Source organism: Neolamprologus multifasciatus, chromosome 13 (genome assembly GCF_963576455.1).
Source record: "Neolamprologus multifasciatus chromosome 13, fNeoMul1.2, whole genome shotgun sequence".
NCBI classification, from domain to species: Eukaryota; Metazoa; Chordata; class Actinopteri; order Cichliformes; family Cichlidae; genus Neolamprologus; species Neolamprologus multifasciatus.
Genome location: NC_140451.1, coordinates 4,253,903 through 4,278,038, shown reverse-complemented (window position 1 = coordinate 4,278,038; position 24,136 = coordinate 4,253,903). Strand labels below are relative to the sequence as shown.

Sequence of the window (24,136 nt, the reverse complement as noted above, 5' to 3'; positions counted from 1 at the left end):
CAAATGCCCTCTGGGTGACATGAAATGCATTTAACCAATTAACAATCAATGGCTTCTTGTTGCTGTAACAAATTCTGTATTTGGACATTTGTGTGCAGCATTTTGCGTATCAGCATAGCATTTGTTAGTAAAGCATTCTTCATTGCAGCAGCATGTGTGTATCACTCTTCATTGCACAAACATGTGTGTGTGTGTGTGTGTGTGTGTGTGTGTGGATCACTTCTCAGTGAATTGAATCAGCATTTCGATTTGTGTGCGTGTGTGTGTGTCATCTCTCAGTCAATCAACAAGTGCATATGTGTTCATATGTGTGTTTCTCTTGCTTCTGAGTCAGTGTATGTAGATGTGTGTGTTTGTGTGTGTGTGTGTTTGTGTTCATCACCTTCCTGTTCTGGTATTCTGGGTAAACCACGGCCTGAAGCGTACCCTGGGGTCCTGCTCTCCTCCTTTTCAGTCCGTTTGGGTCCATTGGTGCTGCTGCCCAAAGTTCTCTCCATACTGGTTCTGGCCCCAATTGAGGCAGTCCTTTTCTCCAGTTTCCTGCATCTTCTCCTTGTACAGCTCCTCCTTAACTTGACCCTTTTTGCTTCTGTAGGTCCTTCAGGGTTTGCTCCTGGTGTTGGAGCTTCTCGTCAGGTTTGACAACCTCCTGCTCCAGCAAGCTCCGGCCTGATTTTAAGTCCTGTATCTGGGACTCCAAGCCTGACTGATGGGTTCGATTAGCAGCCAGCTCCTCCTCAGGCATGCTCAGTTTCTGCTCTGATGTCTTGAGCTCTTACTGAGGACAGAAACCTCAGTCTTTTCCGTACACGTCAGATTGAAGTTTATTGATGTTTTCCTTGCTTTGCTCCACGGCCTTCTGCAGCTCTGCTGTTCGGCTCTTCTCAGAGGTCAGCTCCTGGCTGAGCCCCGACACCTGTGCCTTCAGCTTATGTTCTTCTGCTGCTTTTGTCCAATCTGAGGTGCCTTCTGACCTCAGTTACTCCTCGTGTCTCTGGCACGCCCTTTTTGCTGCCCGATCCTCCGTGTTGGTCCATCACTGTCCTGCACAGTTTTAATGCAGAGTTGTTAAGGTCAGCATTTTTTGCTCGGCCTCACTTTTCATCCGGGCTTAATAGGCGTCTCGTCACAGCTCTGTCAGCTGAAGCTGTCTGGAAATCTCCCCCGTGTAGTGAAACGGGCCTTGGATTTAACGTTCTCCGTCTCCGCTGCATGAGATCTCTTTCCTGCAGCACTGTTGACATTCTCAGGCTGTTGTTGTGAGTCCAGCTGCTGTAGCATTTGGTCAGGGTCACATCAAAGATGGTAGAAGGGAGAGCAAAGATGGTAGAGGGGAGAGCAGGAGTCCAGGTCAGCCTCGGCTTTCAGGGCCGACAAAGCAGCCTGTAATTAAGCATAAAGAGAAAAAACAAAAACAAAACAAAAACAGACGAACAGGAAAATGATGTTGTTTGAAAATAATGTTGTTTTGGCTATGTTATTCAGAGAGGGGCCAGGCCCTGTGTCAGCCTTCTCCCCCCCTTTTTTTTGTTTTTTTCTCACTATATAATCAACTCATAACCCACCAAGTTGACAGGACAACACAGGTACACGTTAAAATTCTTAAGATCATGTTTAATAATTCAAAAAAGGAATTTTATTTTATTCAGTAATCTCTTGTATTAATCAATCACAGGAACACATGTCACAATTTGACTCTTTTAACCACTAAATTTGTTGTTTCATCACTGGTTTGTGATTTACCAGTGTCTGTCTTTTTGAAGTCAAGTTGTTGTCCTGCAACCCAGAGAGTTTATTTGTTAGTAGTGGATAGACTTTATTATTTAACATCAGGTGTATGCTAAGTTTTGCTGCTTTAACCTTGCTGGAAAATTTTCACGTGTTCATGAATGTAAGCTGTTTCTTCATTGCGTGTATGTGCGTTTGTGGGTGGGTTATTTTAACTTTTTTCTCCAACAAGGCATTTCTCTAATTGTGTGTATGTTTTTAATTTTGTTTCCCAAATTTTTATTTCCCACCTTAAATAACAGCATTCCATGTCTTCAGCCAGGAATTAGAGCTTGCTTGTGAGATTCAGGGACACATGGTGCCAAAAACAATTCAGTGAAAAACTTGCCTGAAAATTTCCAGTGATGGTAGCCGATAACTGGAGGAGAAGATGTCCTTTAAGCTTCTTTTTTGGGTGGGGACAAAGTGAGAGGTCAAACTGTAAAATTTTGAGCCAGAGCTTGGCCTGTGTGTCGTCCCAATTTTGTTAATCTATCCTTTTGCTGCTGTACTCAGGTTTCCAGGTTGAGAGAAATCCACCTGTATTAAGAGACTAAAACATTCATTTACTATTTTTCTGAAAACATCCACTTACTATTTCTTTTCTGAAAACATTCACTTACTATTTCTTTTCTGAAAACATTCACTTACTCTTTCTTTTCTGAAAACATTCACTTACTCTTTCTTTTCTGAAAACATTCACTTACTCTTTCTTTTCTGAAAACATTCACTTACTCTTTCTTTTCTGAAAACATTCACTTACTCTTTCTTTTCTGAAAACATTCCTTCGCTTCATCTGCCTAGATTTTACTCTCTCTCTTGGTGCATAGTTCACACAGTCAGGCAGTTGCCTTTTATGGGCATGCAAGTTTCCGGTCACTTACCCCCAGCAGCTGCGAAGCCGTCTCTCCCATATCAAAACTCAGCCAAACATTAAACATTCACCGTAGTCATTCAAAACTTTATTTGTAATGTTATAATCAGCAAAATCAGTGTTTTAATTACAGGCATGTTTCATTGTTTGCAAATCATACTTATAAAACTCAATAACACGCTAAACAGGAAGTCCTCTGTGGGCTTCACAGCAGCCACCTCATTTGCATGTTCACACAATCCAAAAATAGCCTGCAGCGCGCTATCATCACACACAGCCTCGTTTCACACTCAACTCTCTATTATATTACAAAGACGTCTTATATTTACACTCACTCTCAGGCCTGAAAGTTTTAGCGCCTACACAATTTTGACAAATTTAAGATAACGGGTCCAACCGAAGAAAGTCCAACTTTTTTGTAATCAATTAACCAGTATCAGACTCGAACTGTATCTGGCCTCATCTCTAAAGTCCCTACGTCAATTTACAGTGCCCAAAAAAGCGCAGATAAGGAGACTCGAACTCCTAGTTATTCTGGAGTGCCCCAAGCTCCACAGTGACCAACTGAACTAACCCTGTTCGCCGACAGGTCAAGGTCGCGCGTCCGCGGCCAGGAGGGAGCGTAACCTCCGGGCTATGCGCCTCTTAGTGGACTCTAACCACCGTTCTAACAAAATTTATAATACTTTTAAACCGCCGTCAACCCTCTAAAACAAGAGTATGACCGACGCAGATGCAACGTTATGGACAATGGAGCCTCTAACTCTCAACATGGCCAACACAGATGCAATCCTTTAAACCAATGGAGACTCTAACTCACAAAATGACCAATTCCCTATCCAACTACCTGAGACTCTAACTCAGTATTATTTTCCTTTACCTTGGGACTCTAACCCAGTATTATTACCTTTACCTGAGACTCTAACTCAGTATTATTACTTTATCTTGGGACTCTAACCCAGTATTATTACTTGTAACCTTACTTCAAGTTTCAAAACTCATGAGATTTTTCATCAAAATCAAAACAGACACTCACCGGCAACTTTTACTGAATAGACATTTAATTTTATCGTCCAATTCAGCACACTTCGGATAAAATCAACAGGCCTGTGCCTACCTCTTTTATAAAGGCGCCTGTCCACTCAGTTCGATTGCCGGATAATGTCTGCCCGTCTGACCACCTCGGACCGTCCAAGCCTCCAAAACTTCCATCCCAATACCACAGGACGAGCCCCCAAAACTGTTACGGATTCAAATATTGGGAATGGATACAGGAGGAAAACCAAAATAACAACACTGGTCCGGCCGGGTCAAGTCAAACAATGATTTAATGAACACACGCGTGGGAGATGGACACCATACAGCAGACAGCATCAGATCTCAAAATGGTGGAGCCTTGATCAAACTCTTATAGCCTCTAGTGGCCCCCACCTAATCATAAAAGCCTAAACATTCACATTCTTTCTCTCACACAGCGCCTAAGCTACGACCTTGGCTCCCTGTTTATCTGCTCCTGCTGATGGGGCAGAATGCTCTGTTCTCTTCCAATCAGACAAATAAGGCGATGACTTTCTGTGAACAATATTTTCTTATAACTCAGCAGTATAATGCATCACAAAACAATATCATTCATTCACAATAAATCAACAGTCTAATGTACTGCAAATCAGTTTACCAAATGTAATAATTATCACCTTCTTCTAGTTCAGGAGCATAATGCAAACTAAAACTACATAATAATTCACAATCTTTAATTAGGGGTCTAACATGGCATAAAATAATATCATAATCCCACAGTTGATTTCAAACATGTTGTCAGTGGGCAGTGGTGGGTCCTGGTTCACAATACGATAGCGGAGCTCTGAGTTGTCAGTATCTGGCTCATCGTCATCTTTGGCCTCAACCTTAACCACCTCAGTCCCTGGAGTGGAGGAAATAAAAAAGAAGTTCCTGAAGGTCTTTACACTGCTTCATTTACAAGATTTTCTGAATAAAATGGACGTAATGCAAAAAGTCTGCTAATTTCCTTCCAACCCAATTCATTCTCTGGTGCTTTAGGTGTCATTTTGATTATCTTTAAGTCTCTGGTATCTTGAAATTCTTTAAATATAGTGGACGTGGAGAAAACTCCATCATGGATAACAATTATAAATAATAATAATAATGGATTGCATTTATATAGCGCTTTTCGGGGCACTCAAAGCGCTTTACAATTCCACTATTCATTCACTCTCACATTCACACACTGGTGGAGGCAGCTACAGTTTTAGCCACAGCTGCCCTGGGGCAGACTGACAGAAGCGAGGCTGCCATATCGCGCCATCAGCCCCTCTGGCCGTCACCAGTAGGCGGTAGGTGAAGTGTCTTGCCCAAAGATACAACGACCGAGACTGTCCGAGCCGGGGCTCGAAACGGCAACCTTTCGGTTACAAGACAAACTGCCAACTCCTTGAATCACAATCGTCCAAAAACAAAGAAAACTACCTAAGAAGTCCAGAGGCAATAAGGTTTCTATACATACCGATGGCCGTGGCCTCAGCAACATTTGCGTTGTACTCCACGGTAAAATAAGGTTTGTTGTCGTTCTGGTCGATCACATTGACTATAATCTCCATGGGAGCCTCATTTTGTCCTGCTCCGTCACTCACAGCATGTGCTACAAACTACACAGACAGAAGATTTTTAACATGTTTCATTTAGACAGTTTAGATTCACCTTTAAACTGATTCAGTTATCTCTACACGTTCAATCTATACACAATACAAACAAGGCAGAGTTGATTGAGTGAAGAGACGTCTTTACAGTGCATTTAGATGATGTGAGGTGACACATCTTGTTACTTGACCACTTTATTTCTGCCTCTCAGAATAGTCACTTTATGGTCCATTTCAAAAAAAACAAAATTATTTGAAATTTCCAGCTGGAAAAGTTTAACAAACCAACGGAAGATTCTCAATACTTCTCTAAACGGAATATTTCACATCAAAAACCTGTTTTTGCTCAACTGTGCAGTATTGTCTGTTTAACATAACACTGGAACAAAGTAAAATGTTTTTTTTTTTAAAGAAAAACGAAACACCCCTTTCCAATGGGGATCAAAATGCAGTAATCAGGTACGAAGTGAGGATGAATACCAGGTAACGAGCTGTTTCCTCTCTGTCGAGTGGCTGTGTTACATACAGATTGCCCGTCTCTCTGTCCATTGTGAAACGACCAACAGGAGGCAGATCAGCTCCAGGACCAGTGATGCTGTAAAAGATCTTCCTTGTTTTGTCTTCATTAGAGCGGATCTGAACAAAAATACAACAGAACTGAGTCAAACCACTGACTCCAACAAAAGTTAGCGTTGAACAACAGCTACAGCAAAGAGATGCCTGAGGTAGAAGACAGGTTCCAATTTTCTACATGCTGTTATTGGGATTGTAAGAAAAACAAGACAGCCCCCCAATCTTATAATTACAGTTCTGTATTTGGTTAAAATTTCCGATTGTTCAAATATATTATTTTCTTTAGTTGTTGTAAGATAATGTGTGCCCCAGTCTCAAATGAGGAGAATTATTCCTCTGTTACACCACAAGAGGGACCATCTCCTGAAATGAGCAGCTCTGGCTGCCAGGCCACTCACCATGAGGCAGTGTGCCTAACAAACGCTGTGTGAGACTGTGTACAAACCTGTAACTATGTGCATATAGTTGCAGAATATACAGTAAAGGCAGACGCACAAAGCTAAACTGGTTTCTATTTCTTTTAATCTAAGTGTGCAACAGGATCATTCAATAAGGCATCTTGTGATCTCTGAATAAGGAATTATTTTGATATCCAATCTTATTACTGAGTTTTGTTGTGGCACACGTGGGACAGTTTTCTCTCTCGCTGATCATTAACTAATAATCAATGAAATCTGAATGCTGCTTATTTTAACAACCAAACCTGACTGATGTATTACTGGAGACATGAGTAACTGCAGGTTAGTGGTTCTTTTTTTTTTGTCAAAGTCTGTTCTCTGTTGTTGTTATTGTTGTTGTTGTTTTGATATAATTTTGTTTTACATTTATATGGATGAATCTGAGACTGAATGGTTGTCTGTGTCTCTGTGTGTTAGCCCTGTGACAGACTGGCGACCTGTCCAGGGAGCACCCGGCCTCTCGCCCTATGACAGCTGGGAAAGGCTCCAGCGCCCCCCGCAACCCTGGAACGGATAAGCGGAAGCGAATGGATGGATGGATTTATATGGATGCTTCCTGTTAGTTTTTGTTTCGAGTCTTTAATTCAGTAGTTTTTGGAACAAATAATCTGCCCATTGTGCAGAGCGACGTTTTAACTGGTACAATCACACATGGATATTTTACAGTTGTTCTTTTCAAAACAGTATTTTAATGATTGCCAAACCGAGTTGCTTTCAAGTGGCATTTGAAAATGACAGCTACAGCAAATGTCAAAGCGAGTATACCCACTGTAAAGAAAGCCAAATGGAAAAGATCCTGTGGCGAAAACAAAAAATTGAAATACACTTTAGAATAAATGTTTTGTTACAAGATAATTGAGGTCCCCTTACCTGAGCTACTTTCAAGGGATAGTTTCCTCTCATATTCTCAGGAACATTTAATGGAGGAATAACCCAGTCTCTCTTCCTCCTCCTCAGCCCTTCACCTGGCTTGGGAAACTGCAGAACAGGCACCTGAGCATCAGCTGCATTCTGGGAAAACAAGCAGACATTTTACAGAAGAACACTCCAGAAATGGATCAAGTGCAATGAGGAGGATGAGATACATTCGATGTACAAGGATTATGTTGACTGTCGAAGGTGGCTGTAACAACAAGAGTAGCTCTGAAACCCACTAACTAAATGTAACCGACCCTTTCATGTGCAGCCACACAGTGTTAAAGAGAAACAGCTTTTTGTGTCCAGAGCCTTAGTTTTGTATTCAAAGTTATTAAAAAAGTACTTGAGGTTTCATGCTCTAAGTAAAGAACAGTACAATGTAAGCGGAATATTTCCTTTAAAAAAAATTCTTTTGAGAAGAAGAAAAAATTGGTTTTCTTTTGTCTCTTATCTGACTGCTGAGCCCACTTTAATATAGTGATGCTCACCATGCTCACACTGACAGGAATGGTCAGTTTTAGGCCTTGTGAGTCCCAGGAGTGGATGAAGAAGTCATGGTGTCCTTCATGAAGATAAACTGGTCTCTTTACCTGGAAGAAAACATTTTTTTATAGATTTTTAAAGAAGCTAACATGTAAAATCATTCAGAATTTGTCAAAGTAAAATTCAGTGATGTTCGTTACCAGTCTATGATACAGTGCTCAGTCGTCGAAGAAACTTTTGCTCCTTTTTAAATATGTTGCAACATTTCAGGAGGTTTCATGTCAGCAAAAGCTAAAATATCCTCAGAGCTAGAAACGCTCAGTTTTTTTTCAGCAAAAAATCCCACAAACACTATTCATCTAAGATTGCCAGTGATATTTGTTGCAGTACATTCAAATGTTTACTACGTTCTGTTTACCCACAAAAACAGTACCAAGCAAGTCTTTGAATCTGCACTCACCATCAGTACACCATCTGTCTTTACTACAAAACGTTTGTCAGAGGTGTCGAACAGAAATCTTGTGCGATCTGTGCAGTCAGTGAAGCCCACTGAGAACAGAGAGAGAATAGTTATTGTTTAATTACTGCAGTTCATGAAGAGACAGAAAAATAAGTGGCACGTCTTAAATGCATAAGAACAAAGTAATAAAAACCGTTGTTAAATCAGATAGAAGTTAAGCTCTATGAAGACTCATGTATCAAAGCTGCAGAAAAATTGGTATTAGTTGATATCATGCCTGGTATTAGTTCGGCTACTCTATAAGTATGTTAACTGGTCTAGTCTTATTACACCTCCTACATATCTGCAAGCTGCTTCGAAACCAACTTCAGCTTCAGGTGTGGTGAAATGTGCACATGTGATGTGAGATGTTTTGTCATCATTGTAGCTGTGCATGACAAACAAATATTTTGATTAATATATTTTTGGTATGGTGACGTAGTGGTTAATACTTTGGCTCACAGCAAGATGGTCTTGTGGTATAAACCCAGGAGCTCCAGGTGCAATAGTTTTCTCACTTGTGAAAAATGTGTTTGATTAAGAAATTTCAGCCCTGAAATTCTCAGCTATTTGAAATGTGCTATTTGCTTTTAACCTGTTGATGGCCCCTCAGAAACAAATCCCCACTAACTGCAACTTAAAACCACTACTAACCAATATACAACCATTTCTGTTATTACCTTTGCCCAGTACTGTGCCTCTTGTCAGGTAGTTTCTCGTCACACTGAAAGTGAGCTGATCTGACTGAAACCCAGGTACACATACTGGCTCCTCAGCAGTCACTAAATTTGGAGGCTAGGACAGAAGAAACAGCATTTTAATGGTTGCCACGAATGATTCAGATTCCTTTAAACAATTACTTGTGCATGCAGTTGTAGGTAGATCATCAGAGACATTACAGAGTTTTCAAAAGTATCACCAAGCAAGACAAAAAACCTTATCAGTGCGGTTACTTTCTGGTTCACAGCAAAATAAGAAAAAAGTGTTTATAAGTAGGACTTCCCTGGTGTAGGCACAGGGCGCAGGATGTTTAGTAGCAACATGTTTCAGTCAGTCGTGTGGTGTTGTGAGAATGAGGACCCAAAATGCAGGCATTGGCTGTGATGCAAGTGAGCTCTTTATTACACGAGGTGAAAAACAACAAAAGCGAGGATGACAAGGACAGAACTAAAACATAGCCTAAACTGGGGAAAAACTAGACAACACAAACACACAAACCTAAAACCATACAACCTCTGGACGAAGATCGGAAATGTCACAGAGAATGTTGGGCAGAGAGATGCAGAAATTTCACCAGGTTACACAGACCACGTGACAAGGAACACGGGCAGGTACACACTATAAACAGGGCTGCACATAAGCGGTCCGCAGGTGCGCGTGCGCTATCAAAATAAAAGAGGCGCACCAGATAAGAAGTTGAAACGCGTGTTTGCGTACATAAGATTTTCTGGAGGAGGACAGACATTTGTTTAGAACTCTTAAAGATGTCGAAGAAGCAAGCTCCTTCAAGTAATTACTTTGGTTTTCCTCCACTTCTGAAGAAATGTCAGGAGTCCGAACCACAAAAGACGTGCGTATTCCTAGAAAAGTGGTTGCAGAAGGTGAGCTGGCTTCAAACAAATGATGACCGCACAGAGATGTGGTGCAGAATGTGCCGCATACTCCCATACAACTTATGTGCACCTCTGACTATAAATACAGACAAGGTAACAAGGGAATGACATAGCAGAGGGGAACACAGCTGCACCTAATTAGACAAGACAAGGAAGTAAAACAGAATAAACTATCATGAGACAGGACCTTTCAAAGTAAAACAGAAACTTCACAAACACAAGCTCAGGGACATGAACAGAGCAGAGGGGGAGGACTCAGGCAACCAAAATCAGAAACAACTAGAACATAAGATAATAATAATACCAAACACAAAACGCTGGGTCAAACGACCCAGGACCATGACAAAATCAGTCTTATTTGGTATCTATCCCTTATATTTGTTATCGTCCACCTGGGCCTTACAGAGTTTCTGTCTGATTGCTCAGACTTTTTATCTGATTTAGTGCTCAGCTCAGATAAAATAATTATTGTGGGTGATCTTAACATCCATGTAGATGCTAAAATGACAGCTCATGATAACTATGGATACTGTAGCTCCTGTGAAAAATAAGGCCTCAAATCAGAAGTACTTGAATCCCTGGTATAACTCTCAAACACGTACAACTGATACTTTGATACTTATTTAGTCTTTTTGTCAAATTGATTGTTCAGTCAGGTTTCAGAGCTCATCACAGCACAGAAACAGCTTTAGTGAAGGTTACAAATGATCTTCTCTTGGCCTCTGACAGTGGACTCATCTCTGTGCTTGTCCTGCTAGACCTTAGTGCAGTGTTCGATACTGTTGACCATAATATCCTATTAGAGCGATCAGAACATGCTGTAGGTATTACAGGTACTGCACTGCAGTGGTTTGTATCATATCTATCTAATAGACTCCAATTTGTGCATGTAAATGGAGAGTCCTCTTCACACACTGAGGTTAATTATGGAGTTCCACAGGGTTCAGCGCTAGGACCAATTCTGTTTACATTACACATGCTTCGCTTAGGCAGCATCATCGAAGACATCAAAACATACATTTTCACTGCTATGCAGATGACACCCAGCTCTATCTATATCTGATCTATATCTGATATTCTGTCCTGTTACCTAACCAACCAAAATTTCAAATTCAATTTGGAAATCGTGGATTCTTTGGGTTAAAAATGTGACAGAGTGCACTGCTTGTCGTGCAGTTGAACCCCATCTTACACTTGAACTCAACTGTAACACACCTCCACAGTGATTTTTCAGAGAATGCTTTATGTATTTCAGCAAGACTATGCCAGATCTTTTTCTGCATGCAATCCAACAGCATGGTTTCATAAAAGCAAGAAGTGTCTGCAGGCTAGACCTTTCAGTCACTTGAATTCAAGAAAAATTCAATTCAGCAGAACTCGAAATGAAATGAGGAACATAGCAAAGGACATTACAAACTATTAAGAATCTAAAATCTTTATCAGTACAGTATAGAAAAAATGAAGGCTTCTGAAACTGTAGCAACTGGTCCCATTAAACATAGAAAAGAGTGTTGTTAGCAGAGGTGATGCAGCAGAGTCGTGCTGTCACTGTCATCTATAAACAAAAACTCAATTTTATCCTCAATTTTTAAAAATAGTAAAAGAAATAGTAAAAATTGTCTTGTAGAACATTTGAAGTAATATTCAGTATTAAAATGATTTTGAAAATGCAAAATATGTAATATCATTTAATATATAAATATGTAAAATATATAATTCTTACCTGAAAAACTGTTAAAATGCACCAAATTACAAACCAAATGCTCCCCATGTCTTTATCTCAGTGAAGGCAGAGCACAATAACCAATGATTTTGTTTCCTGAGGGTAGTTACAGCAACTGAACAATCACGTAGACGAGTCTACTTTCAGTGCATGACGTCAGCTTGTAGAAGCTCTGGCTCTGTTTTCCTGATATGGTCATGCACACTGAACACACCTAAGCAGACAGATTCCAGTAGTTTCTGTATTTATGAACATGTAACAGACATACAACATACACTTTGCAGCATAGAGAAAGTTCAGCTTCAAAAAATAAACTATTAAGAGTAAGTCATGTAACTTCTGTTTGGTCTGTTTGGAGTACCATCTGAATAGAATCAGAATTGCATCAGTTTTGTTTTTCAGCATGACAGTGACCCCAAACACACTGCCAGTGCAGTAAACTCATACGAACTGGCCTGCCCACAGGCTGGAGTTCAACATTATTGAAACATTTTGGAGTCATCTTGACAGAGAACGTAACAAAAAGCAGACAACATCCAGATAAGAGCTCTGGAATGTCCTGAAGACCTATCCTGAAAAATATTTAGAGAAATTACAAGAAAGCCTGCCTAAGTGAGTTTAGGCTGTGGTGAAGAATAAAAGTGGTTGTTCCAAATACTGACTTTTATGCTCATTTGAACTGTACATAGTGTTTTTATCTAATATACTATATTTTCATGTGTTTGTTTATTATGATAGGATTCCCTATCATAATAAAACAATTAGAAATTACCCAAGACTTCTGCACAGCACTGTAAAACAGGAACTTTCTTTTAGTGTACGCTAGTTCTTCACATTACACAAGTCATATAAATAAAATCTAATGAGCTTATGTGGAAATCCAAGCACTATAATGACTTAAATTGCTTAAATGTGACAAGCTGGTTTGTGTTTTCCAAACTGCTGATATGTTGTAAATTTTTATGTACAAATATATCTAGGGCTTACAGAAAATGGTCTGGAAATGAAAAATATAAGTGAAATCAATGTGACTGCTTTGTTCAAAAATGTTTTTTTGAGAACAGAGATCAGTAAAGAATTGCTGGACTGGTTTTATCTGATAGAAAGGCAACAGTAGAAAAGTATATGAAATGTGTCAGCAGATTTTTGCTATGTGACATAGAAGGTCATTATTGCTTTGCAAAGGCAAAGCATGTAAACTGAAAGATGGACTTTCTTTTCAATTTTTGAATTCAATTGCAAGTCTGTTAGAGACTGTTAGCTGTTAGCTGTCCAAATACTAAATCCCAGGTAAAAATCTACACACACACACAGACATGTGTGTGTATATATATACAGTGTTGGGCAGTAACGGAATACATGTACCGCCGTTACGTATTTAAAATACAAAATATGAGTAACTGTATTCCGTTACAGTTACCGTTTAAAAAGGTGGTATTTAGAATACAGTTACTTTGTTGAAATAAATGGATTACACGGCGGTACTTCCCTGTTTCATATTGTGGCGGGTCAGGACTGTTTGGGTTTTGTTTGACAGCTATGTTCTGTAGTTCCAGGCGGCAGCGTTACGGTTGCCATGGTTACAGGGCAACGCTCTCTCTCTCTCTCTGCGACTGTGTGTTTCCTGGGTGAGAGAGGCCCTTTTGTTGTTCTTGTTGTTGTGCTAAGCTAATAGGCAGAATGCTACAGGTATAGCTCTAAAGAATGTAGCATCATGGGCAGTGTAGTCCGTGCTGCAGGGAGAATGGACTGCCATACCCGTTATGTGTCTGTGAGCGAGGGAGGGAGAAAAAGGAAAAGTACAAGCTGTCATCGAGCAGAAACGGGAGCTGGAAGCATGTAAATATAATAATAACCACTGCAGCCAAGAAGAGTGCCTGACGAGCCCAGTTGTAAGTAGGGTTGCCAACTCCCTGAGAAATAAATAAGGGACACCTCGTGGCCAGGGCCGGGCGACCCAGTTGTCTTCACCCTTCCCAGTGTGGTGAATTTTTTAGCTCTTTTTTTGTGTGTGAAATTATTTTTTTTAACCATTTGACTTGAATTTGATTTAAGTAGATGCGTATTCTTTGTGATATCAACACATGGGAAACAAAAATCATTTAGCCATTTATTTTTAGCTCAAAATGACAACATTAACACAATAAAACAGGTCTCTTTCTTAAACAGAAGCCTGTCATGCTTAACTTTTGATAATAAAAGTAAATCTTTCTTTAAAAGAACTCTGTCCTGCTTAACTTAAAATTATATAAATTAATAGAAAACAATAGAAAGAAAAATATTCTTGTAACAGTGCACATTTAGTGCATTTAGTGCAATTGGCTTCAGCAGAGGCATTATTTCAGCTTTTGCTCCCGTTTGTAAACCCACTTGTTCCCATGATTACGCGTCATAACTCATCATCATTATTCATCTATGTATTACTTTTATGTATTACTCATCTATTTGTTGTAATCATCTATCCTTGCAGTTGTTTATTACACAAAATAAATTATATTATCACACTTCTGGCCACATAGCGCTGATATTCACTGCACATGCCCATTTTAACCTTAACCAGAGGGTTTAAAAACAAACAAACCAGTGTTTACCATATCTGGTTCTCCGAGGCCTGGTAGACAAAAATTGGTTAAGGGTTCCCCGAGCTTTCACGCCCCTCATGTTCTTCATGTGCTCACCATTAGAAGCACGCCTATGGAAAAAGTGCGCCGGCACACAGTGCAGTGCGCTTTATAGATGTTATCGTGCACTTTTCCAGCCAGGTGTTTTCCTTTTCCCATTCTTCCCTGCACTTTTGCAGCCTTTTTTTCTTTCTCTGAGAGGAACAAACATTGCTGGTCTAATGCCTGGCTCACACTGTGCGATTTTTGGCCCATTTTGAGCCGATTTTTGAGTCGTGCGACCAATTTGGTGATCGGCCCGATTTTGGCCTTCATCGTGCATCGTGTAGTATACGTGGGGTAACGAGAAGCGATTAACACCTCACGACCAGCTCCCGATCATCAATCGCTCGTGAGGGTGTCACCGCAGCCGCTCACACTGCTCACACGCAAACACGTAAACGTCGGTGAAAAAGACGGAGCAGCACGGCTGTGCAGCGTGTGATCTGGACTCAAGCGATGGAGGCACAACTTGTAGAACTTTGGAAAGCTCATCCGAGCCTTTTCGATGTGGCATCACCAAATTATCACGACCACAACAACCGTGAAAATAGTTGGATTTACATTGCTGCTCAATCACAGCTGCCTGATCATGTTTGTCATTAGTAATTTAGCAAAGTTGATGGTGGTGTGTGTCTGTGTGAGTGAAAGACAAAGAGGGAGAGCGAGCGACAGATTTTCTGTTATAACCTTCATTTTATGGAGGCACAGTGTGACTCAGGTCGCATCAGAGCATCGGGCGGTATAGTGTGAGACCTGCATCGTGACCTACGAACTTATAACCCATGCGAGCCAATCGTGCAGTTTGAAAATCGCAGTGTTTGCCCAGCTTCAGGTGTACTGTCGTCTGAGACTTGCACCGCAGTGTCGGCGTTTGTTTCCCTGTTGGCCATGCTTTTTGTTGTGGTCATCTGTTGTCTTCCGGTATTTTCTCCGCAAGCGACCTTTCCTCAACCAATGAGATGAGCGGTAATCTGAATTGTCATACTCGAATTGTCATAAGTGTGCTGTCAGCTCATTGGTCATAAAGCAGGGGCGGGGCTGGGAATTATGTTTTCAAACAAAGCGTTAATTACATTAAAACTTATAGACTACTTTTGATTCTCACTGTATTACGGGACAAAGTGCGTCCCTTATTAGCTCAATACGGGACGTGTACTTTTGTTTCTAAATACGGGACGATTCCGTTTTTTAAGGGACGGTTGGCAACCCTAGTTGTAAGTAAGCTATTAAGACTCGACTGTACACCGTGTTCGTGTTTTCCTCTGAAACAAAAAGTTCAGTTGGAGCAGCCTTTCAACGCCTCTCTCTGTCTCTCGCTAGCAAAGTTGACCCAGACAACAAAGTAAAGCTAGTTTTCGGCTACAAGCCGACACAGAACCCACCGTATTAGCCAGAGGTCCCTTTACTACGGTTCGGAGCCGCGGACCTTCAGCAACAGTAATAAATCACAGCAATAGTACATTCATGTAGTTGTAAACAGCATGATAATATATTAAGTAATCCAAAGTATTCAGAATACGTTACTCTCATTCAGTAACGTAATGGAATACGTTACAGAATACATTTTGGGGCATGTATTCTGTATTCTGTAATGGAATACATTTTAAAAGTAACCTTCCCAACACTGTATATATATATATATATATATATATATATATATATACACACTAGTGGTGCAACAATACACAAAATTCGGTTCGGTTCGATAATTTGGTGTCACGGTTCGATATTTTTTCGATACAAAAAATGTTCATGCCTTTTTAATTTGTGATTTATAAAAAATATAAATATATATTATAACTCAAAAGTACAGTTTTTAAATTTAATGTTGCTGAAACAACAACGTAATAAAATAATAAATCTATCTGATTGAGAAATCACTCATCTTTGGAAAAGAGAGTTTATTACAGAGAATTGGCTCTTTCCAAAATAAAAGCTATACTATACGCTTCTTCTGGGCTATATTCTCAGCAGCATATTAAACATATCAGGTCCCAATAAGGAGAATCATGTGCTAACGGCTGTCTGAATGACTCGGGTAAAGTTTGTAGCATGCTTGCTTGTTGTTTTTGTCTGCTTCCACTTGTCTTTGCACTAGGATGATGTCGGAGTAAATGTGCAGTCATATTCGTTGTGTTCCCACTAGTGCTGTCAGCGTTAATCTCATTAAAAAGACGTTAACGCCATAACGTGGCAAATCTCCGTTAACGAGTTACCGCGGATCGCTCCGTGCGTGGGGCAGGACTCAGTCCCCACTGCTATTCTGCATAGGCCTGAACCCCCTCAGTGAGATAATTGACAAGACTGGCTACGGATACCGATTACGGCATGGAGCAGTTGTCAGCCACCTCCTGTACATGGATGACATCAAGCTGTATGCCAAGAGTGAACGAGACATCGATTCACTGATCCACACCACCAGGATATACAGCAATGACATCGGATTGTCGTTCAGACTGGAGAAATGTAGTCGGATGATAACAAAGAGAGGGAAGGTAGTCAAAAGGAAAGCTGCAACCACCAAGTACCTGCAGAGCCCCTTAAAGAAATACCAGAGATCAGGTGAGTCCTGAGGAGTCAGCTGAACGGTAAGAACAAGATCCGGGCCATCAAAACCTACACCTTGCCTGTGATCATGTACCCTGCTTGGATAATAAGCTGACCAAAGGAGGAGTTAGAAGCCACTGACATCAAGACCAGGAAACTCCTGAACATGCATGGAGGGTTTCACCCTAAGTCCAGCACCCTAAGGCTGTATACCAAGTCGAAGGAAGGAGGCCGGGGACTGATGAGCATCAGCACCACAGTCCAGAATGAGGCAGTGAACATTCATCAATGCATGAGGAAGATGGTGATGGGAAGGGACGTGAGTACTCAGACTGTGCTTATTAAATGCCATTGGAACAGATCTTGGAGAAACTCATGGCTCTCCAACAGAAATTTGATAGACCTGGTGACCAGTTACGGACAGCTGTGGAATTGGAATGCAGTTTGTTCGCACTAACCCAAGCAACCATCACCTTCACTCATGCAGTTACTCTGTCGCCAGCTGGCCCCAAGGCCGAGGCTGGCTGGAACAACAAAATCCTCCCTGATGACGGGACAGACCTTTGAAATAAAATATGTATATATATTGGGGGTGGGAATTTAACGTGTTAATTGTGATGAATTAATTTGAAAAAAAAAAATAACGCATGAAAAAAATAAAGCCTTTAATTGCACTTTGCATTCCTAGATTTCCTTGTATACCGATTACACCGATGCACATATCAGAGTGTGGTGGGGCGTGGTTGGCGGTGCTGTGGCAGGGAAGGCAGACGCACCTGCGCAGCATCGCAATCACGCGTCACCAGCTTAAGAGCAGTGTAGGGTCCGGTTATTTGTGAGCGTGTCCGGCTGGCACCTGGAAAGCTGAGCCGTAAGTGTGAACAGCAACTGAAAATAAAGTGGAAATGTCAGCACATGGTGAACCGTGGCTGCATTTTGCCTCATTCCTGCCACACAGAGCTACAATGTAGTGATGTGTCGGTCGCGAACGAAACGGCTCTTTACCTCGATTAATCGAGGTTAATTAAAAGCCTCTAATTGATCATTTTTTTAATCGAGTCCCAGCACTAATGTGTGTGTGTGTATATATATATATATATATATATATATATATATATATATATATATATATATATATATGTATGTACAGATAGATAGATAAGTAATCCTTATTATGTTTTTTTCTAAGATTATTTGAATTGAATTTGGTAAAACTTTAATGGGTTCTTCAATCCAGCATCGTCTTTTCACACAAGCGCAGTCAACATGAACTCATAATCATAAACATTTGCAGCTTTCCACTGAAAGCCTACAAGTTGGGGCATCTCAACAAATCAGAGATAAGGTGATATTAAGTTTTGAGTTGGACAGGCCCAGTCAAGACTTATTTGTATTGGAATGTGTGTTATTCTGTGGGTTTACCTGACACGGGGTGAAAGCTGCTGATAAAGCAAACCTCATTTTGGATCGAAAAGCGTAGTAAGCAGTGTGTGAGGCAGCAAGCATTGTAACAGCTCCTCCATTACAGGAATAGCTATTAAAATGATTTTACATCCTAGAATAAAGATAAAATTCTGCTTGTTAGCCTTAATTTAACATTCAATTAAGTACAGTATTTTCAAAGTACTGCTTTGTCTGGGTTTTTTGTGTTCGCTTTTGCTCTTCTTTACAGTCCATCCCGAAACAGCTGGATGGGATTTAGATCTGGAGACTGTGCTGCCCACTCCATGTTTTCAAGCTTACTCACTGACAGCTTGACTTTCTTTTCAATTTCTCTGTAGGAAAGACCAACATTTTTAAGTGTTATGATGGTCTGTCTCTCTTCCATTGCCTTTTTCTTTACATTTTTGTGGCATTACACTACTTTCTGCAGTACAATATTGTTCAACTGATGCTCACAATTGTATGATACAATAGTGGCTTCATTTCATACAGAGGAGGTTGTAAGTAATCCAGAAAACTTGGAACACCTGTAGGAATTAGTAGCACCAGCTTCCAACCTCCGTTGCTGCAGAACAGCTTTAAATTGTTAACCCATTTCATGTTTCCTGAAAAAGGCCTTTTTGTATAATTCTGAAATGTATATTATTTTTCAGTTTTGGGAATTCTTACCTTTTTTTTAACCTCTGGGTATTTCACCACTTCTCTTTGTACAATTTCAATCTTGAATGACTTGAATTGCAATAAATAAATGGAAAAATTGGGGTGTTCTAAAACTTTTGTCCAGTAGTGTAGCTGAAGGAGCACAAAAAATATGCAGCATACATAAATTTGGACATAAAAAGCAACAGAAAACTAAAGATAATATTTGAAGGAATAGTGAAATTGGGGTAAACATGGCGTCAATATGTTAGCGCCGTGCAGCCCCTCACACGGGGCACTAATATATATATATATATTAGACCTCAGCATGATTTGATGAGTGAATATTAACTATTAAAAAAAATTCCATTGCAGGTTCTATACTTGCAGTAATTTGTTTATATCTTATTTGCTAAGTGAAATGAACCTTAAAATTAATGTTTAACTCAGTGTGTAATGAGTTAAAGATTCCTCCAAGATCTGCACATCTAGTGTGGGTGTACAAATGGCACATAATAGATCTTTAAAAAAACAAAACAAAATGTAAGTTGCTCAACTTTTTCCACCAGCCACTTGTTTACTTCATCTTCACTTTCCTTGCAGGGAATGCCACAGAGAGTTAACTTGTCTTATCATGTTTTTTTTGGAGACTGTACTTTCAGTTTTATGACCTTTGTGGAAGCCTGATCATACAGTCTATAACAGATAAATGAATGATAAAAAAAACCCACTGCATTCTTCTCTTATAATCAAATCTTTTCATCTGCACTTTTATGATGTTGGATTTCCTTCTGATCAAATGTTCAGCAAGCATACAAATTGCTATGTAAGTGTTTTTTTTTCATGAAAGTTATGTCTACGTTATATTAAAATATTTTGAAGCTGTTTATTGATCAAAAATAGTCCCATTAGAATTGTTTGTTCCTGTCCTTATAAAGTCTTGTTGTTACTCCACTACTCTGCTGTGTCAAAGTATTCTGAAATGAAAAGCAATTACACTATAAAAACTGTGGCTATAGCTATATTATGAAGTGCAGCCAGAGTTTAGTCAATCTCATATATAGGAATAAACAGATAGCTGCAAATGGGCTTCACCCTACTTCTTTTTAAAGAAGAACAAAACAAAAACAGTAACGACTCCTGGTTTCAGAATATTCCAAACAATCTTCTTTGCATATATTTTATGTGGAAATCAATGTTTTTATTACATGAATTTGTTAGACTCCAGTGTGTTTCGGTAAGGGAACAAAAACTTTCCCTTTTACCGTTTTTTTCCACAGCAACTTTTCCCACCAGCAGTTTGTTTACATTATTTTTACTTTTCCTTGTGGGGAATGCTGCAGAGAGTTAACTTGTCTGATCTTGTTTGTTTGCAACTGAGCTTTCAGTTTTATGACCTTTGTTGATACTTGTTCATATAGTTTGATAAAAGAAGCTGTATTCTTTTCGTTTTGTCGCAGCTTATCTTTTATGCAGGTTATAGCTTATGGATTTATTTATAGCTCAATTAACTTGAGCAAGGAAAAATACACATAATGTATAGGAGCTAAAAGCGTGTCATCTCTGGGTGGTGGTCGTTTTGCAAAACAGACATTGTAAACGCATCTCCAAAGGTTGATTTTGTTCATCTGGACGTAGCGTTTTCATCATTTTCAGCGTTTTCTGGCCTGACGAGGTAGCTCTTCTGTGTTGTGCCATCCGCTTCACCAGAGGTTGTTTGGTTTCCCCGATATATAAATCCTGGCAATCCTCCTGGCACTTAACAGCGTACACTATGTTTCTAAAAAGTTGATTCTGTTCATCTGGACGTGGCGTTTTGTGGGAGAAACGTTTCGTCACTCTAGGAGGCCATTTACGTGAAAAGGGAAAGACCATCTCTGACCATCGAGGAGGGGGCCTAAGGGTACATCTTTCGCCATCTTACAATTGTGTGATTGCAGCCATTCCCCAACTCTCTGTGAATGATAGTCATGGCCATTGATCAATAGTCTTTGATCAGTGGGTTTTGGTCAGTGGTTGTTGATCAATGGTAATGGTATCAAGTAACGAGTAGAGTAAGGGATTATTATTGCAAAAACGGTAATTAGATTACCGTTACTTTCCCGTAAGCACGCTGCGTTACTGCATTACTAAAACCGTGATTTTTTTGCGAGAATGTCTCATGACAGTGACGTAAGCGAGTGCGACGTTCGTGACAACAGCTGTGTGCAGATCAACAATGGATAATATATCGAGTGCGGGAGAGAGTGTGAGCGTGCAGCGTTTAAAGGGTGGAAGTACTGACCTTACTTTGAGTTTGATCCCATAAAAAGTGACAAAAACATTAGTGTACGTTGTGCGTGGGAAGAAAACTTCATTTTACAGCGAAAAAAACCCCCTAAACTTCCAAGCAAGCACCGAGTGCGCTATGACGTAATGGGAAATTCACAGAGAAACTCACGGATTCTTCCACTGACCGCTGCGGCTCACTTGCACCAGGACAAACCTCCGCCTACCCCACTCCTGCTTTACAGGTGAAAATAGAGCAACAGGACCGCTAGTCTTGTTATGTTATTGTGGATTTTGTTTTGTGAATGAAGAGCACTTTTTGGCAGAAAGCAAAGTGAATGTTACATTTTGTTTGTTTAAAGACACCATTGTTGCTATTTATTTGAAATGTTTTGTTAACTGTTCCTTAATTTTATATATGTTTGCACATTTCATTTCTTGTTAAATGCTATCTCTGATGTATTGATTGTACGGCCTCTACAACTTGAGATTTTAGCATGTTGATGGTATAATTTGTTTGCCTCACCTGTTCATTAAGCAACTGATGCTGTGCCTTCTGGAGGATTTTTGTTGCCCGGAAGCCTTTAACGGGAGAGCTCATTTGCAGACTTTTAGGAGTAATCCTGTTTTGTTGGCATCTGAGGCTGACTTTCAGGTGGTTCCTGTAGTCCGCCATCTTACCTGCTGTTTGCTCATACTGACGTACAAGCCTTGCCAAAGTGGATTAAAACGTCTTGATGCATTCTCAATCATCCAGGAAAGTAAATCTCCAAAAGTTGAATCTGTTCATCTGGACGTAGCGTTTTGTGGGAGAAACGTTTCGTCACTCATCCAAGTGACTTCTTCAGTCTCAGCTGACTGCAGGTTTCCCCAATCTTATAAACAGTACATTTGCATAATGACTGAAACCAGCCCATTGAAGGAACAATGGGCTGGGAGGTGAGTTTCTTAATCGTAATTATGCAAATTCTCATGACCATTGATCAACAACAATTGACCAAAACCCACTGATTAAAGCCCAACTTTAATCAGTAGGGACTCTCTGTGAATTCCCCAATTCACAGAGAGTTGGGGAATGGCTGCAATCACAGCATTGCCATCTTACAATGCTGTTATTGCAGCCATCAGTCAGTGGTTGTCGATATTTTTATCACTACTGGGGCAGCAGTCGTGTGAAGGTGAGAAATGAGGATCCAATGGCGGACAGTGGTGGAGGTGCAAGTGGGATTTATTTACAGTGAACAAAACCAAGATGTGGGCAGAACAGAACATAAACCTAAACTGGGAAAACTAACACAAAAGGAGGACACGGGGCGAGGCGTAGAGAGACACGGTGAACACGGAATAATGCAGGGTACACAGAAGGTTCACAGAGAAACACATGGTCACGTGGTGCGCCCTGAAGCCGTGCGGACGTACGACGCTTCATTTTATTAAAAGATAAGTTATATCGAGTGAGTCGTGACACTCGCATGGAGGAGACACACACCCAGTTGTTGGTGCCGCAGGGCAGCCGGGAAATGTTTTTCCAGGCGGCTCATTATAACCCCATGGCAGGGCAAATGGGATATGAAAAAACTCTGGAGTGAATAACGGCCAGCTTTTATTGGCCGGGCATCCGAGCGGATGTGCGCCACCGGTGCGCGTCCTGCCCGGACTGCCAACTTGTTAATCAGCCGGCCATACCAAAAGCGCCTTTGCGCCCGCTCCCACTCATGGAGGTCCCGTTTGAGCGCATTGGCATGGACCTCATCGGGCCGTTTCACTCGAGTGCACGCGGCTATCGCTTTGTATAAGTCCTGGTGGATTATGCAACGCGATACCCGGAAGCAGTCAGTCCCTCTGCGCAACATCTCTGCAAAGAATGTGGCGCAGGCACTGTTTCAGGTCATCTCCTGAGTTGGAATCCCGAAAGAGATACCGACTGACCAGGGCACTTCGTTCATGGCTCGCACGCTGCGGGAACTGTACGAATTACTGGGCATTAAATCTATTCGGACCAGCGTCTACCACCCTCAGACGGACGGGCTGGTGGAGCAGCTGAATAAGACTTTAAAGTCCATGATTCGTAAGTTCATTAGCGAGGATGAATGCAATTGTGATCGCTGGCTAGACCCTCTGTTATTTGCAGTCCGGGAGGTGCCCCAGGCCTCCACGGGATTTTCTCCCTTTGAAGGTAACACACTTCCTGGCCGACTCTGGGTAATGGTGAAAAGTCCAGGGTAAAAAGGGGGGAGAATATCTCTAGGACCTCTCGTCTCAATCCTGGTGAAGAAACCAACGGATCCAAAACCCAATTTAGAATGGCTAGGAATGCGCTTTGCACCTTCTTGAGCCTGTTGATCCTGAGTGGATTGGCAGGAGCGTACCGGCACAGAGCAAACCACACCCAGTACCCGCATGGGTTTTCAACCAACTACTGGTGACAGTTTATGAACACAACCACTCACATAAACAACAAGACCAATTGTTATGCTTGTGCACACATGCAACTGTCTACACATTCTTCTGGACTGTGGCCATATAGAATCACAGAGAGCAAGACAGTTTGTTTGCACACACTGTGATTGTGATTATGCGCAGAAGTCCACCCGACCAGCCAACCTCAGATTTCCATGCATGCACACATCCAGAGATAAAGTCGACCAAAGATACCAATTTCCAAGAAATCCAATCATGGAAATGATGGAACACATTTGTGATTATGCGTAGAGGTCCACCCTATGAACAAACCTCACTACTCCAGGCATGCACACATTCAATTCAATTCAATTCAATTCAATTTTATTTATATAGCGCCAAATCACAACAAATGTCGCCTCAAGGCGCTTCATAGATACAGAGAAAAGCCCAACAATCATATGACCCCCTATGAGCAAGCACTTTGGCGACAGTGGGAAGGAAAAACTCACATGAATGCACATACATGTGCACACATCTAGAGAAAAACTGAAAGAAACCAAATTCCAAGAAATCCAAACATGGAAATTTTTGCACACACCTGTGATTATGCA

The 24,136-nt window shown here is 40.8% G+C and overlaps 2 protein-coding genes across 2 annotated transcripts in view; one reads left to right on the top strand and one right to left on the bottom strand.

The window, feature by feature from the left end:
• The window catches only part of LOC146504878 (blastomere cadherin-like), a 31,512-nt gene extending 19,824 nt beyond the window's left edge, over positions 1–11,688 (bottom strand). Inside the window, exons 1-8 of the mRNA XM_085183629.1 lie at positions 11,563–11,688; positions 8,907–9,021; positions 8,188–8,276; positions 7,733–7,834; positions 7,197–7,337; positions 5,776–5,931; positions 5,163–5,304; positions 4,442–4,562 (exon numbers count right to left, since the gene is read on the bottom strand). Of these exons, the coding sequence (XP_085039755.1) occupies positions 4,442–4,562; positions 5,163–5,304; positions 5,776–5,931; positions 7,197–7,337; positions 7,733–7,834; positions 8,188–8,276; positions 8,907–9,021; positions 11,563–11,610 (914 nt within the window). The 5' untranslated portion in view covers positions 11,611–11,688. The remainder of the gene's footprint in view (positions 1–4,441; positions 4,563–5,162; positions 5,305–5,775; positions 5,932–7,196; positions 7,338–7,732; positions 7,835–8,187; positions 8,277–8,906; positions 9,022–11,562) is intronic.
• LOC146504875 (uncharacterized) overlaps positions 1–24,136 on the top strand; it is a 197,652-nt gene that overhangs the window by 107,290 nt on the left and 66,226 nt on the right. The window lies entirely within an intron of this gene.